We start from the raw sequence: 14,748 nt of genomic DNA, 5'->3' as shown, positions 1-14,748 counted from the left end.
AATCTGGATTTCCAGTGTTAATTTCATACTGCCTGGTGTAGCGTGGAGGTGTCGGTTCTTAGTAGAGGCGTTTGGAGTGTTGATCTGTGACTGTTGCTTGGTGTTTCGGCTGTGTGCAAGTCCTCATCCTCTTTGTTTTCCTTCCTTTTATCCCTGATGTTTTTCTCTGTTGTCTGTGAGCGCATATTTGTATGATTGGTATTTTCATTTATCCCTGTACGTCTTCCCTTGTTAGTCTGGTTTGTGTATATTCATACACTATTACTTCTCACTTTCCTGGGTGGGGGAGAGCGACAGATATAGGGCTGATTCAGGAGTTCAGCAAGGTACGTGGCCCCGGCGTCTTCACCATCAGAAGTAACCCAGGAAGCATGGATAGCTAGGGCGCCCCTAGCATTAAGGACAGGGGAGGAGCCCGTGGCCCCGGGTAATCTGACAACAGAGTTCAGAGATTGGGATACAGAATTATGGTATAGTCTGCTGCCACCTGGGAGCGGACAATATTATTGCATTTAAATAAATTTGGCTCCTCCCCTGCAGACTATACCTCGCCTGCTGGAGCCAGGTTTCTTGAGTTCTTTCTAGCGTCAGTAGGAGGCAAGGTCTGTCTCAGACTTGTTAGGCGCTAACCATTCTGCTTTTGTTTTTCAGGTGGATGTGTCAGGGTAACAGAGTTTAATTGTGCACTCTGTTTTACCCACGTAGCAACAGAGAGTACAGACTGTAATTGTTCAGTCTGTATCCTCTCTCGTCGGTGTGGCCGGACTAAGGTACCTTGACACAGTCGGTGCAGATACTGGTGTGGAGGTCCGCAAGCCAAATAGCTCTTGCCTGCCAGCCCACATGGCGCACTTGTGCACAGAGCAGAAGTTAAAGGGATCCGGAACTTAAGGAAAGGTAAGTATGACTCTGTCTTAAACCCATCTTTCCCTCTCTTCCCTTCCTGGTTCCCCACTCCTTCCCCCCTCTGTATTGTTTTCTTGGGGTGGTGATTACCTGAGGCTGTTCGGCTCCGGAAGAGAGAAGGGGACTCTCCTGGTGCAGTGGCCAGGTGCTGCTGCTGGCTGTCCTGCTTGTCCATCTGCTCCCCTTGGCCTTAGTTGGTGGGGGTTAAACAGGTGGTGGGCTGGAGTGGTGGTTTTCCGCATCGCTGCCTCGGTATCTAGGGCTCTCTCAGCGGGCTGGGCGGTAGCTGGTGGTGGTGGAGATCCAGTCATGGGGGTGTGGCCATAGGAGTGCTTGGCCAATCGGCTTGTGGGATATTTCAGCCAATAACTAGACTGAACGTTTCCAACCAATCTCTGGCTGGGTTACTCCTGGCTTATCAGCACAGCCGATCTTGCAGCCAATCAGTGGCGGCGTTTCTGCGCTCCGGGTTACCGTCCCTCTGGCTCTACCCCTTCCTCTTCCCGGGAGCACAGAAGCATCTCAGCGTCATCCTTCTCGTGTGTTAGCAGACTTACCTGAGGAACAGATTCCTGCTGCAACGTGGATGTGGAAGGCTGTTGGCTACTAGGGGCTGATACTAGGCACTCTATTATCTAACAGTTTTTGTGTCACTGTTTAGTGGAGTCTTCTATTTTCTTTCTGTCTTTTCTCCATCACTCATAATGTCTGAGTCTAGAGAGGACCGTGCATGCCCATTGACCTAATCCAGCCTAAGTTCCAGTATCCTTGAGTAACAGTGGTTGGTGAGTGATCTTTGAGAAAGTTTACTTTGCTAACCAGGCCCCCCTTGTTTGTTATTTTTCCAAATGGGAGAGGCCTAGGAAAGCTGTTGCAAAGCGTAAAAATAAAGAATATGCACTTTGCAAATCCCCGTTACCATCCAACTGGCAGAAAAATTTGTGTACTTCTTGCATTCAGAAGACAATCTGTGAGGAGCACTCTGATTTTACATTAAATCTAAAATCAATCATTAAAGCAGAGGTTAAAGATTCCCTCATAACCCTGATGCAGACAGGTGCAAAGAAGGAGAAAAATAGACCTGACAATTATTGTCGGATTCAGATCGATCCCTTAGAGTAGTGGACGATTTCAATTCAGGATCCTCCTCCTCTTCCTTGTCATCATCTGAGAATGAGGTTGGTGATAAACCAAGCTTTCCTGTGGGAGACACGGGCAGGTTAATTAAAGCAATAAGAACCACCATGGGGCTTGTAGAAATATAAGACCCTAAATCAATTGAGGATATTATATTCGGGGGGCCTGGAACATAGAATGAAGCGTACATTCCTGGCAAACGAGAAGATTATAAAGCTCATTAGGGAACAGTGGAAGGGACCTTATAGGAAGGCCTCATTTACCTCATCATTGAAGAGAAAATATCCATTTGAGCAGAAGGCTACTTCACTCTGGGATAAAAGCCCAAAGATTGATGTAGCAATAGCTAAATCTTCAAAAAAATCTACTCTGATCTTCGAAGACCTGGGTATTCTTAGGGACCCGCTAGATAGGAAGCCAGATAGCTACCTGAGGGGCACATGGGAGACATCAGCAGGCGCCCTGAGACCCGCCATAACAGGGACTTGTGCTGCAAGATCTATGATGTTCTGGCTACAGCAAACAGAGGAGCAGCTTCAAGACAATATCCTTAAGGAAAGGATCCTGCCTAATTTACCCTTAGTACAGGGGGCAGCAGCCTGTGTAGCAGACGCCTTGGCGGACTCAATGAGGTTGGCGGCAAGATCTGCAGCTCTCTAACTAAGCTAGAAGAGCATTATGGCTAAAATGCTGACCAGACGATGCACAGTCAAAATCCAAACTATGCTCCATTCCTCGTGAAGGAGAATTCCTCTTTGGTCAAACATTAATTGACATCCTAGAGAAGGCAGGGGATAAAAGAAAAGGTTCCCCAGTTTGCCGGTGACCACCATTAGGAGTAGGTCCTTTCGGAGGAAGAAATACATCAAAAGAATGCCTCCCAAAAGTCAGGAAAATTGGAAAAATAAGAAGAGAAGGATCCCTGACTTTATGGTTGGGGTTCCCTCCTCAAAGGGAAAAAAAGTGACGCCATCATCCAGGTGGAGGAAGGCTTTCCTCCTTTCTTCCCGCCTGGAAAGGAATTTCATCCAACAGTTGGATTTTAAATATAATAAAAGATGGCTTGAAGTTGGAGTTTCACATGACTCCTCAGGGGTCCCTAATTGCAACATCTGCCATAAGGTCACGCGAAGAAAAGAAGGTTATGAGTCTGGTCCAAAAGGAAGTCCTTGTAGAGATCACCAAAGAAGTAGAAGTCAGAGGATTCTATTCCCCCCTCTTTTTGATTAATAAAACGGACGGCACCTTCAGGACAATTATCAATTTAAAAAGACAAAACAGTTTTTTCATTCATCGTCCCTTCAAGATGGAGTCAATAAGGACTGCCATAAGACTCCTATTCCCTGATTGCTACATGGTGGTATTGGATTTGAAGAATGCATACTGCCAAGTGCCGATTCATGTAGTCCATCAGAAATATCTAAGACTGGCTCTACCCATGGGAGGGAGCCTAAGACATTTTAAATTCCGAGCCCTACCCTATGGCCTCTCTATGGTGCCAAGGGTGTTTACAAAAATTGTGGCAGAGATGATGGTTCATATTCGGAAACAAGGGACACTGATCATTTCATATGTGGACAATTTTTTGATTATTGCAAGGTCAGTGGAGCACTGCAACACCCAGCTTCTAAGAGTCAAAACTATCTTAGTAGAGTTGATATGGCTGTTAAATCTGGTGAAATCAAGGTTAAAACCATTAAAGGTACAAACCTTTCTTGGTCTCATATTGGACTTGACAACTCAGAGATGTGTTTTCTTCCAGAAGAAAAGAATCACAATATATTGTCCTTGGTTTACTCGGCAGAGAACAGACCGATCATGTCTCTCAGGAGGGCTATGTCCTTAGTGGGGTCCATGACCTCATGCATCCCCACAGTATTATGGGCCCAGTTCCATTCCCGGCAACTACAGTAGGAAGTGTTTAGAGGACAAGAGCAATTAGTAGGGCATTTGGAAGAAAGGATAAATCTTTCCTTAGCAACAACAGACTCTCTGCTGTGGTGGTTAGAGATAGACAATCTGTCAGCAGGGGTTCCCTGGGTAACTTCGACAAGCGATGTTATAATAACTGATGCAAGCACAACTGGATGGGGGACACATCTAAGAGAGTATGTAGTCAGGGTGTGTGGATAGCCAGGAAGGAAAGGATTATTCCCATATGAGAAAGCTGTTAGCTGTGAGAATGGCATTAGAGAAGATTTTCCCTATCCTTCAGTGCCGTCATGTTTGGGTATTGTCAGACAACCGAGTGACGGTGGCATATTTAAACCATCAGGGGTGAATGAGATCTCGCTCCTTGATGAGGACAACAGGGGACATTTTCTGTATAGCAAAGCAAAACACCTCTCTTCCCTAACTGCACTTCACATAAAGGGGAAAGAAAACGTCAAGGCAGATTTCCTGAGTCGAAGCCAGGTAAGGCAGGGGGAATGGTCCCTGAACCCCGCAATGTTCAAGCAGGTTGTAGATCTGTGGGGAGTCCTGGAAATAGACTTGTTCGCCAACAAGGGGAACAGGAAAGTGGACAGATTTTGTTCTCTAGACCCAAGGGAGGAGCCTTAAGCGGTGGACGCTTTCCAGATACCATGGGGTCCTGGCCTCATATATTCCTTTCCTCCCATAGTGATGATACCATCAGTTCTGAGGAAAATCAGGGAAGATCGGGCAAAGGTGATATTAATAGCTCCATTCTGGCCCAAGAGACCATGGTTTTATTGGATGAGGCAGATGTCAATTTCAGATCCTTGGATCCTGACGGATGTCACAGATCTGGTTTCCCAGGTCCCTGTTTATTACCATCAGGTTTCAGGTCTCCATTTGATAGCCTGGATTTTGAGAGGGAATTGGTTCTCCCAGGGTTTAGTATCTACCCTTTTGAAAAGCAGAAAGCCAGTAACCACTAGGATATACGGTAGAAAATGGAAGAAGTTTCTATCTACAGTTGTGCTCAAAAGTTTACATACACCAGCAGAATTTTTCCTTTCTTGGCCTTGTTTCAGAGAATATGAATGATAACAAAAAACTTTTTCTCCACTCATGGTTATTAGTTGGGTGAAGCCATTTATTGTCAAGCTACTGTGTTTTCTCTTTTTAAATCTTAATGACAACCAAAAACATCCAAATGACCCTGATCAAAAGTTCACATACCCTGGTGATTTTGGCCTGATAACATGCATAGAATTTGACACAAATGGGTTTGAATGGCTACTAAAGGTAACATCCTCATCTGTGACCTGTTTGCTTGTAATCAGTGTGTGTGCATAAAAGCTGAGTGAGTTTCTGGGATCCAGACAGACTCTTGCATCTTTCATCCAGCCACTGACGTTTCTGGATTGTGAGTCATGGGGAAAGCAAAAGAATTGTCAACGGATCTACGGGAAAAGGTAGTTGAACTGTATAACACAGGAAAGGGATACAAAAAGATATCCAAGGCAGCGTTCAAACTGTGATTAACAAACAGAAAATCAGGGGCTCTGTAAAAACCAAACCACTGTCAGGTAGACCAACAAATTTCGGCCACAACTGCCAGGAAAATTGTTCGATTGTGCAAAGAAAAACCCACAAACAACATTAGCTGAAATTCAGGACTCTCTGAAAACTAGTGGTGTGGCTGTTTCAAGATGCACAATAAGGAGGCACTTGAAGAAAAATGGGCTGCATGGTCGAGTCGCCAGAAGAAAGCCATTATTGCGCAAATGCCACAAAGTATCTCTCCTACAATATGCCAAACAGCACAGAGACAAGCCTCAACACTTCTGGAACAAGGTAATTTGGAGTGATGAGACCAAAATTGAACTTTTTGGCCACAACCATAAATGTTACATTTGGAGAGAGGTCAACAAGGCCTATGATGAAAGGAACACCATTCCTACTGTAAAGCACGGAGGTGGATCGCTGATGTTTTGGGGATGTGTGAGCTACTAAGTCACAGGAAACTTGGTAAAAGTTGAAGGAAAGATGAATGCAGCACGTTATCAGCAAATACTGGAGGCAAATTTGCACTCATCAGCCCGGAAGCTGCGCATGGGACGTACTTGGACGTTCCAACATGACAACGAGCCAAAACACAAGGCCAAGTCGACCTGCTGGCTACAGCAGAACAAAGTGAAGGTTCTGGAGTGGCCATCTCAGTCTCCTGACCTCAATATCATTGAGACACTCTTGGGAGATCATGCTAAACAGCCCAGGAATTTACAGGAACTGGAGGATTTTTGCCAAGAAGAATGGGCAGCTTTACCATCTGAGAAAATAAAGAACCTCATCCACAACTACCACAAAAGACTTCAAGCTGTCATTGATGTTTGAGGGGGCAATACACAGTATTAAGAATGGGGGTTGTGAACTTTTGATCAGTGTCATTTGGATGTTTTTGGTTGTCATTAAGATTTAAAAAGAGAATACACAGTAGTTTGACAATAAATGGCTTCACCCGACCAATAAGCATGAGTGGAGAAAAAGTTTTTTGTTATCATTCATGTGCTCTAAAACAAGGCCAAGAAAGGAAAAAATCTACATGTAAACTTTTGAGCACAACTGTAGTTCGGGGGAGAAACTAGGTGGAGAAGTTCCAATAAAATCTATACTAGAATTTCTCCAAAAGGGTTAGAGCTGGGGTTATCCAACAGCACCCTTAAGGTTCAGGTTTCGGCCTTGGGGGCTCTGTACAATTGTAATGTAGCAGCCAATAGTTGGATTGTGCGACTTATTAAATCCTATCTTAGATCTAGACCGATCCCTAGTCCAAAGATTCCTCCTTGGGATTTGAATCTAGTTCTAGAAGCTCTGATTAAAAGTCACCCTTACAGGAAGCCTCCACCAATAATCTCACCCTTAAAGTCATAATACTCTTAGCATTGACATCAGCTCATAGGGTCAGTGATATTCAGGCCTTGTTGGTAAATCCCCCATACACTCAATTGCTGGAAGATAGAGTGGTCTTGAGACCTGACCTGGCCTACTTACCAGTCATCGGTGTTTCTTAAAGAGGAGAAGGGATTATCTCTTCAGTCTTCCATCAAAAATTTGAAACGACTGAGCAGGCATTCCCTTTGATTTAACAAGAAGGTCCAGGGAAAGATGGTGGCAACTTTCGATGCAGTGCCATTTACTCAAATTTGGTCAAGGCCTCTACAGAACACATTCCTAGCCTCTTGAGACAGATCAATGCAGTAACTGGATCAGCCTATTCGTCTCCCGCTTCTTTGTTGCTAGTCTCTCAGGTGGTGGGTGATGTCATCCCTGTTAACTTGGGGTCTTTCTTTTCATCCCATTCAGTGGCAGGTGATCACCATGGATGCCAGCCTGTCTGGCGGCGGAACAATCTTCCGTGACTTGACGGTTCAGGGAGTTTGGAGCAGGCAGGAGAGCCTTCTACCAATCAACGTGCTGGAGCTTAGAGTTGTCCATCTGGCACTTTTACATTGGCATCACTTACTCCAGGGGTTGCCCATCAGAGTTCAATCAGACAATGCTACTGCTGTGGCTTAGATTAATCACCAGGGGGGCACACAAAGCCCATCAGCCATGGTAGAGGTCGTAGGGATTCTGGAGTGGGCACAGGACAAGGTTCCTCTAACCTCTGCAGTTCAAATACCAGGGGTGGACAACTAGGAAGCGGACTTTTTAAGTCGCCAGCAGCTAACTGCAGTATAGTAGGCTCTTAACCCAGAGATGTTCAGGCAGATTTGTCGGCTGTGGGGTACGCTGGATGTAGGTCTATTGGCATCCAGACTAAATCACAAAATGACAAGATTTGTTACAAGGTCCCGGGACTCCCAGGCGATCGCAGTCGACACCCTGGTAATCCCTTTGTCTCAGTTCACTCTGCCTTATCTCTTTCCACCTCTACCACTTCTACCCAGACTTCCCAAGAAGATCAGGGTAGAGGTTGTTCCATTCATTCTTATTGCTCCAGATTAGCCTCAAAGGGCCTGGTATTCAGATGTGATCAATCTCCTGGCAGAGGTCCTATGATTATGAGCTCTTCCAGACCACCTGGACCTTCTATCCCAGGGTTCGTTCTTCTATCTCACTTTACAGGCAGTCAATTTGATCGCGTGGCTGTTGAAGTTGTGATTTTGAGGACAGCAGGTCTGTCTGAATCAGTCATTCAGACTATGATTAGAGCTTGGAAGCCATTTTCATTGCAAGTCTACTGTAATGCACACGCCCGGGCTGAGCGGCGTGTGCGTGTGATTGTAGTGATTCCACTGGACCGTGCCGGAGAGTGAATGCCTGCAGGGGCGTAACTAGGTATTCACCCGATCCGACCAGGGTCGCACGACGGCATACGACGCCAGTGCACCAAGGAGGAACCGAGCAGAGGGACCAGGTGCTACTCCAGGACAGACCCCGGACACGGCTGTTGACCCACACAGGGGAATACAGGAACAGACTGGTAGGCTGGCACACCGACTGGTGGGTATAGGCAGGCACGACTGGTATGCAGGCAGGCGGGTAAGCAGGCAGGGGGGTACAGGCAAGCACAGCTAGAGTGCAGACAGGGAGGCACTAGCAGGTAGGAACACAGGCGGGATAGGACCCAGTACACACTGGGACTCAGGAACAATACAGGCAGAGGGGTACAGGCAAGCACAGCTAGAGTGCAGACAGGGAGGCACTAGCAGGTAGGGACACTGGCGGGATAGGACCCAGTACACACTGGGACTCAGGAACAGAACCACAGATGTGGCGGACAAACACAGCAGAGTGAGGCCGCCCAGAGAGGTGAGCGAGAACAGGGCAGGACAAGGCCGCCTGGAGCGGTGAGCAAGAGTAGAGCAGGACAAGGCCGCCAGGAGCGGTGAACAAAGGGTCAGAGCTGAGCGAGACTGCCGGAGCAGTGAGCAAGAGTAAAGCAGGACGAGGCCGCCTGGAGCGGTGAGCAAGAGTGGAGCAAGACTGCCGGAGCAGTGAGCAAAAGGATAAAAGCGGAGCGAGGCTGCCGGAGCAGCGAGCAAAGGAGTCAGAGCAGGCTAGAACCGCCGGAGCGGTGAGCAAAGGAGTCAGAGCAGGCTAGAACCGCCGGAGCGGTGAGCAAAGGAGTCAGAGCAGGCTAGAACCGCCGGAGCGGTGAGCAAAGGAGTCAGAGCAGGCTAGAACCGCCGGAGCGGTGAGCAAAGGAGTCAGAGCAGGCTAGAACCGCCGGAGCGGTGAGCAAAGGAGTCAGAGCAGGCTAGAACCGCCGGAGCGGTGAACAAAGGAGTAGGAGCAGGCTAGAACCGCCGGAGCGGTAAGCAAGGCAGAGCAGGGGGGACAGGGCTCTGTTCACACGGAACAGACAGGAAGAGAAAGGCAGAGCCAGATACCCACAGGATACTTGCAGTGAAGTAGCGAGTGGACCACAAACTCACAAACGGGAGTACAGAGACAACAAGCAGGAGTTAGGTATGAGTTCAGACTCTGCAGAAAAAGGAAGGGAACGGACATAGAGGCAAAACAGGTAAAGGATAGGAAAGAGTTCAGACTGGAACTGAGTGTACGGAGGAGACCGACACTGCAGCGGGATACAGGAGCGGGTCTGGGAATACGGCCCCCAGAGAGGCGGGACGAACAGGCAAGGAGCGTGTTCAGACAGGACAGACAAGATACAGGAACAGGTCTAGGTAATCGGCCCCTAGAAGGCGGGAGGAACAGGCTAGGAGCGAGTTCAGACAGGCCTGGAAATACAGCCTCCAGGATAGGCAGACAAGAGAACACAGAAAGGACTCAGTTCAGACACGGGAACTGATACCGCAAGGCAGGAGACATAGACAGGACTCAGTTCAGACACGGGAACTGATACCGCAAGGCAGGAGACATAGACAGGACTCAGTTCAGACACGGGAACTGATACCGCAAGGCAGGAGACATAGACAGGACTCAGCTCAGACACGGGAACTGATACCGCAAGGCAGGAGACATAGACAGGACTCAGTTCAGACACGGAAACTGATACCGCAAAGCAGGAGAAATAGACAGGACTCAGTTCAGACACGGGAACTGATACCGCAAAGCAGGAGACAAAGAACGGGACCTGGCACCTTCAGAGTGCAAGCACACACTGAATGAAACACTATGCTCAGGCAGGGATAGATGGGAGCAGCTGAGCTATATACCAGGTGACAGACAGCAATAGGCTGAGGACGCACAAGGGGTGTGACCCACAGCAGGTACAAAAAGCAGGAAGTGATCGGGCGCCGCCCTTAAGCAGCAGAAACAGACACAAACAGACAGCATGGAGGGAAGCCAGAGAGACATTCTGGACTGGAGATCAAGTGCGCGCTCTTGCACAGTGGGAGATGGACCACCATGCAAGAACGCCGCCAGGTATGTTACATCTACCATCTCACTTGGAGGGCTTATTTTCGTTGGTGTGAGTCTACCAGTACTTCAATATCTTTTTCCTTGCCAGTGCTGCTCTCCTTCTTAGAGTCCGGATTGGAAGCAGAGCTGGAGCTTAACTCCCTCAATGGTCAAGTATCTGCCCCGGCTGTTCTGTTTCAGAGGGATTTGGCTTATATACTGCAGGTTAAGACTTTTCTCCTGGGGGTGGCAGACGTTAAGCCACCCTGTCGGCTCCATTGGACTCTTGGCATCTGAATCATGTTTTGAAGGCTCTGCTGTCTCCACCTTTTCATCCAGCGAGATCTTTATACTTTTTGTTTCTTATAAGGTAGCTGACCCAATAGCCAAAACTTTTATTAGGAGGGTCTCAGAGCTTGCGGCTCTGTTTTGTTGCACCCCTTACCTTATTCTTCATCAGGATAAGGTAGTGTTGAGCCCAGTTCCGTCTTTTCTCTCAAAGGTAGTTTTGAGTTTTCACCTTGATGAATATATTATTTTACCTTATTTTTGTCCAGCTCTATTTCATCCTATTGAGAAGTCTCTATGCACGTTGGACATTGTTTGAGCTGTAAGGTACTATTTATAGGCCACCACCTCATTTAGGCTTTCTGATTCTTTGTTATACCACAGAGCCCTCGTAAGGGTCAAGCTGCTTTTAAAGCAACCATTGCCCGTTGGATCAAGATGGCTACTATCCAGGCCTATAAGACTAAGGCCATGGTGGCCCCATTTAGAATTAGGGTGCACTCCACGCAAGCTTCCTGGGCTGTTTGTCATCAGGCATCGGCTTTACAGTTTTGTAAAGCAGCTACTTGGGCATCGGTGCATACGTTTTCTAAGTTTTTCACGGTGCACACTTTTTTCTCGGCACATGCAATTCTTGATAGGGAGATACTACAGGCAGCAGTAGCCCAGAATTCGGCTTGAGTTATGGTGGAAGACTAGATGGTAAAGGTATAATATTTAATACTATATCCCTAGAAACAGCTTCAGGGCATCCCATGATTCTGTGTCCACCAATGAAACGAACGAGAAAAATATATTTTTTACTTCGTATAAAATCTGTTTCTCATAGTCTTCATTGGGGGACACAGCTCCCTCCCTTGGTTGCCCAGTTGGGCGTACTGTTATGTTTCTTCTTGCCTTAATTATTTTCGCCTCCTACTGCTTTCTCACAAAACTGAGGAAGCCTGGCTCCAGCAGACAAGGTCTGCTGGGGAGGAGCCAATTTTATTTATTTGCAATAATAGTGTCAGCCTCCAGGTGGCAGCAGACAACCCCATGGTTCTGTGTCCCCCAATGAAGACTATGAAAAACAGATTTTACAGTAATTAAAAAATCGATTTTTATCCACCAGTATTATATGTTTTATACTTGTGTAATGAGAACGGTGGAGATGGCAGGATTAGAGCTGATCATAGATGTGTCTTCTCCATCTGTCTGTGACTTTTATTTGTCTGTGTCATTTATTGGTCATTTTTAAGCACTGTACTTTATTTTTTAAATATTAAATCTAAAGTTTAATAGGTTTGTTCCTTGCTGTTCTAAACATACCCACATCAAAGAAGAAAAGTATAACTTGTTTTTTACCCAGTGTATGCCAAAGTGCAAGAAGTACCGATCGGGTGCCTTGAAAATTTAGCTGTGCATGTGAGCTAGTGTGCCACCCAGGGCAGGCGTCTTGGTGGCCTTTCAAAATGGCAAGTGATGGCTGCGAGAAGTGTGGTGTGGATGTGTGAGATGACTGTGGGGTGCGCTTAGCTCATTTTCAGCCTATTGTGGTAGTTGAATGGACCTGTGATTGTGAGAAGCGGAGTCCCCCTTTACAGTTACATCCAAGTCAAGAATGCAGCAAGTGGGTGATGTTTCTGACATTTCAGTTTATCCGATCTGAGAAGACAACATCTAGGTCAACTCGCTTGGCTTCTTCAAGAGGTAGACACAGGAACTATTTCTATTTAAAGTCAGACTGGTTTATTGCAATCCACATAAACCCCATCACCAGAAAACTTAAAGCTTTTGTCCGACACAAGGTAAAACATAAAGTAACAAGTCCATACAATAGTGCTGGTTAGCCCACCTGGCTTATAGTCCAGCTTCCACGTCTTTTAGCAAAGGACATTCAATCCAGGAGACCTGCAACCTCCATAAGTCCAGCCTTTATGATGTTACATCATCATTTTCTTCCCATTTAGGTCCTTATAATATTGGATCCTCTCAGTGGATGTCTCCTATATGAGAGAATTTTCTTGATTGATCTATCAAGGATGGATGTGGACAAGGAGAAGATGGGGGAGAGGATATTACACCTCGCCCTTGAGATCCTCTTCCGGCTTACTGGAGAGGTGAGAGATTCTGATGATGTCACATTACATTATTCTTATCTACAGGAATTACAGATGGACAGAACTGGAGAGGTGAGGACTCTGGAAATGTCTGTAGTGAGATTTATTTATGTGTCTCTCCATAACCAGGATTATACAGTGGTGAAGAAGACCTCTAGTGAGCGCTGTCATGCCCCTGTGTTTGAGGGATGGGGAAGACCCCTGAGCCCAATCACGGGGCCTCCACCTCACCCCCTGATAGATGAGGACATCAATGACCAGAAGATCCTAGAACTCACCTACAAGATGATTGAGCTGCTGACTGGAGAGGTGACACTGCTGGGAATGCTGGGACATTATACAGTAACACTATGAAAGGATCGGGGGATGACTGTGTCATTGTGTGTGTTAGGTTCCTATAAGGTGTCAGGATATCGCTGTTTATTTCTCCATGGAGGAGTGGGAATATTTAGAAGGACACAAAGATCTGTACAAGGACATCATCATGGAGGTTCCCCAGCCCCTCACATCACCAGGTAATAGACAGGACTAAATACACATGGCCTATAATTATCTGTTAGTAAAGAATGAATTCAGCCCCTGTTTGTGTTTCGTCTAGTACTATCCAGTAAGAGGACAACACCAGAGAGATGTCCCCGTCCTCTTCTTCCACAGGACTGTAACCAAGAAAATCCCAATGTTCCTCAGGATCATCAGGTAGATGGAGAGAAGATGTCATGAGATCTCCCCTATGATGTGTAGACGGCTGTGAAGGTCTTGTGTTCAGTCTTGTTTTATCCACCAGTATTATATGTTTTATACTTGTGTAATGAGAACGGCAGAAATGTCAGGATTAGAGCTGATCATAGATGTGACTTCTCCATTTGTCTGTGACTTTTGCAATATTTGTTTCAGGGTAAAGATCTGACCCATATTAATACTACAGAGACATATGTGAGGGTTAATGAGCGGTGTAAAGAGGAAATTCCTAAAGATAATGACCCAGGTGAGTAGTAACCACTAAAAGCAGAGAGGTCACACAGTACTCTCAGTCACTGGCTGTTACTGTATGCTCCTCCACCCAAAGCTGCTCCTATTAGTTTGAGCATTTATATAAGAAATTGTACTGGAGCCATCCATTCTTGAATCTGCAAGGCTGGAAAATAAAAATCCCCCCTTATTAGTAGATTAAATTAAATTTAATAATCTTGGCCAAATATGAACTTCTGAACAATAACAGCAGAGTTTCCCTTTATCCTGACTTTACAGTTTTTGTTAACAAATACCGTCTAATTTCAAAGAAGTTCACGATAATCTACACTAAAACACATAACACCTATGCCATGATATACAGTACAGACCAAAAGTTTGGACACACCTTCTCATTTAAAGATTTTTCTGTATTTTCATGACTATGAAAATTGTACATTCACACTGAAGGCATCAAAATTATGAATTAACGCATGTGGAATTATATACTTAACAAAAAAGTGTGAAACAACTGAAAATATGTCTTATATTCTAGGTTCTTCAAAGTAGCCTTTTGCTTTGATGACTGCTTTGCACACTCTTGGCATTCTCTTGATGAGCTTCAAGAGGTAGTCACTGGAAATGGTTTTCACTTCACAGGTGTGCCCTGTCAGGTTTAATAAGTGGGATTTCTTGCCTTATAAATGGGGTTGGGACCATCAGTTGTGTTGTGCAGAAGTCTGGTGGATACACAGCTGATAGTCCTACTGAATAGACTGTTAGAATTTGTATTATGGCAAGAAAAAAGCAGCTAAGTAAAGAAAAACGAGTGGCCATCATTACTTTAAGAAATGAAGGTCAGTCAGTGCGAAAAGTTGGGAAAACTTTGAAAGTGTCCCCAAGTGCAGTTGCAAAAACCATCAAGCGCTACAAATAAACTGGCTCACATGAGGACCGCCCCAGGAAAGGAAGACCAAGAGTCACCTCTGCTTCTGAGGATAAGTTTATCCGAGTCACCAGTCTCAGAAATCGCAGGTTAACAGCAGCTCAGATTAGAGACCAGGTCAATGCCACGCAGAGTTCTAGC

General features: G+C 46.0%; 1 protein-coding gene across 2 annotated transcripts in view; it reads left to right on the top strand.

Moving 5' to 3' along the window:
• The window catches only part of LOC141271909 (uncharacterized), a 48,361-nt gene that overhangs the window by 12,318 nt on the left and 21,295 nt on the right, over positions 1-14,748 (top strand). Inside the window, exons 6-10 of one of the 2 annotated variants that reach the window (XM_073682141.1) lie at positions 12,564-12,713; positions 12,843-13,022; positions 13,105-13,228; positions 13,312-13,409; positions 13,608-13,698. In XM_073682141.1, coding sequence (XP_073538242.1) covers positions 12,564-12,713; positions 12,843-13,022; positions 13,105-13,228; positions 13,312-13,409; positions 13,608-13,698 — 643 coding nt within the window. The remainder of the gene's footprint in view (positions 1-12,563; positions 12,714-12,842; positions 13,023-13,104; positions 13,229-13,311; positions 13,410-13,607; positions 13,699-14,748) is intronic. The other variant, XM_073682142.1, reaches the window with a different exon arrangement.

This window comes from Phyllobates terribilis, unplaced genomic scaffold (genome assembly GCF_046119375.1).
Source record: "Phyllobates terribilis strain yellow unplaced genomic scaffold, ASM4611937v1 Scaffold_5__5_contigs__length_657084704, whole genome shotgun sequence".
NCBI lineage: Eukaryota > Metazoa > Chordata > Amphibia > Anura > Dendrobatidae > Phyllobates > Phyllobates terribilis.
This window is presented reverse-complemented; position numbering and strand designations above follow the sequence as displayed.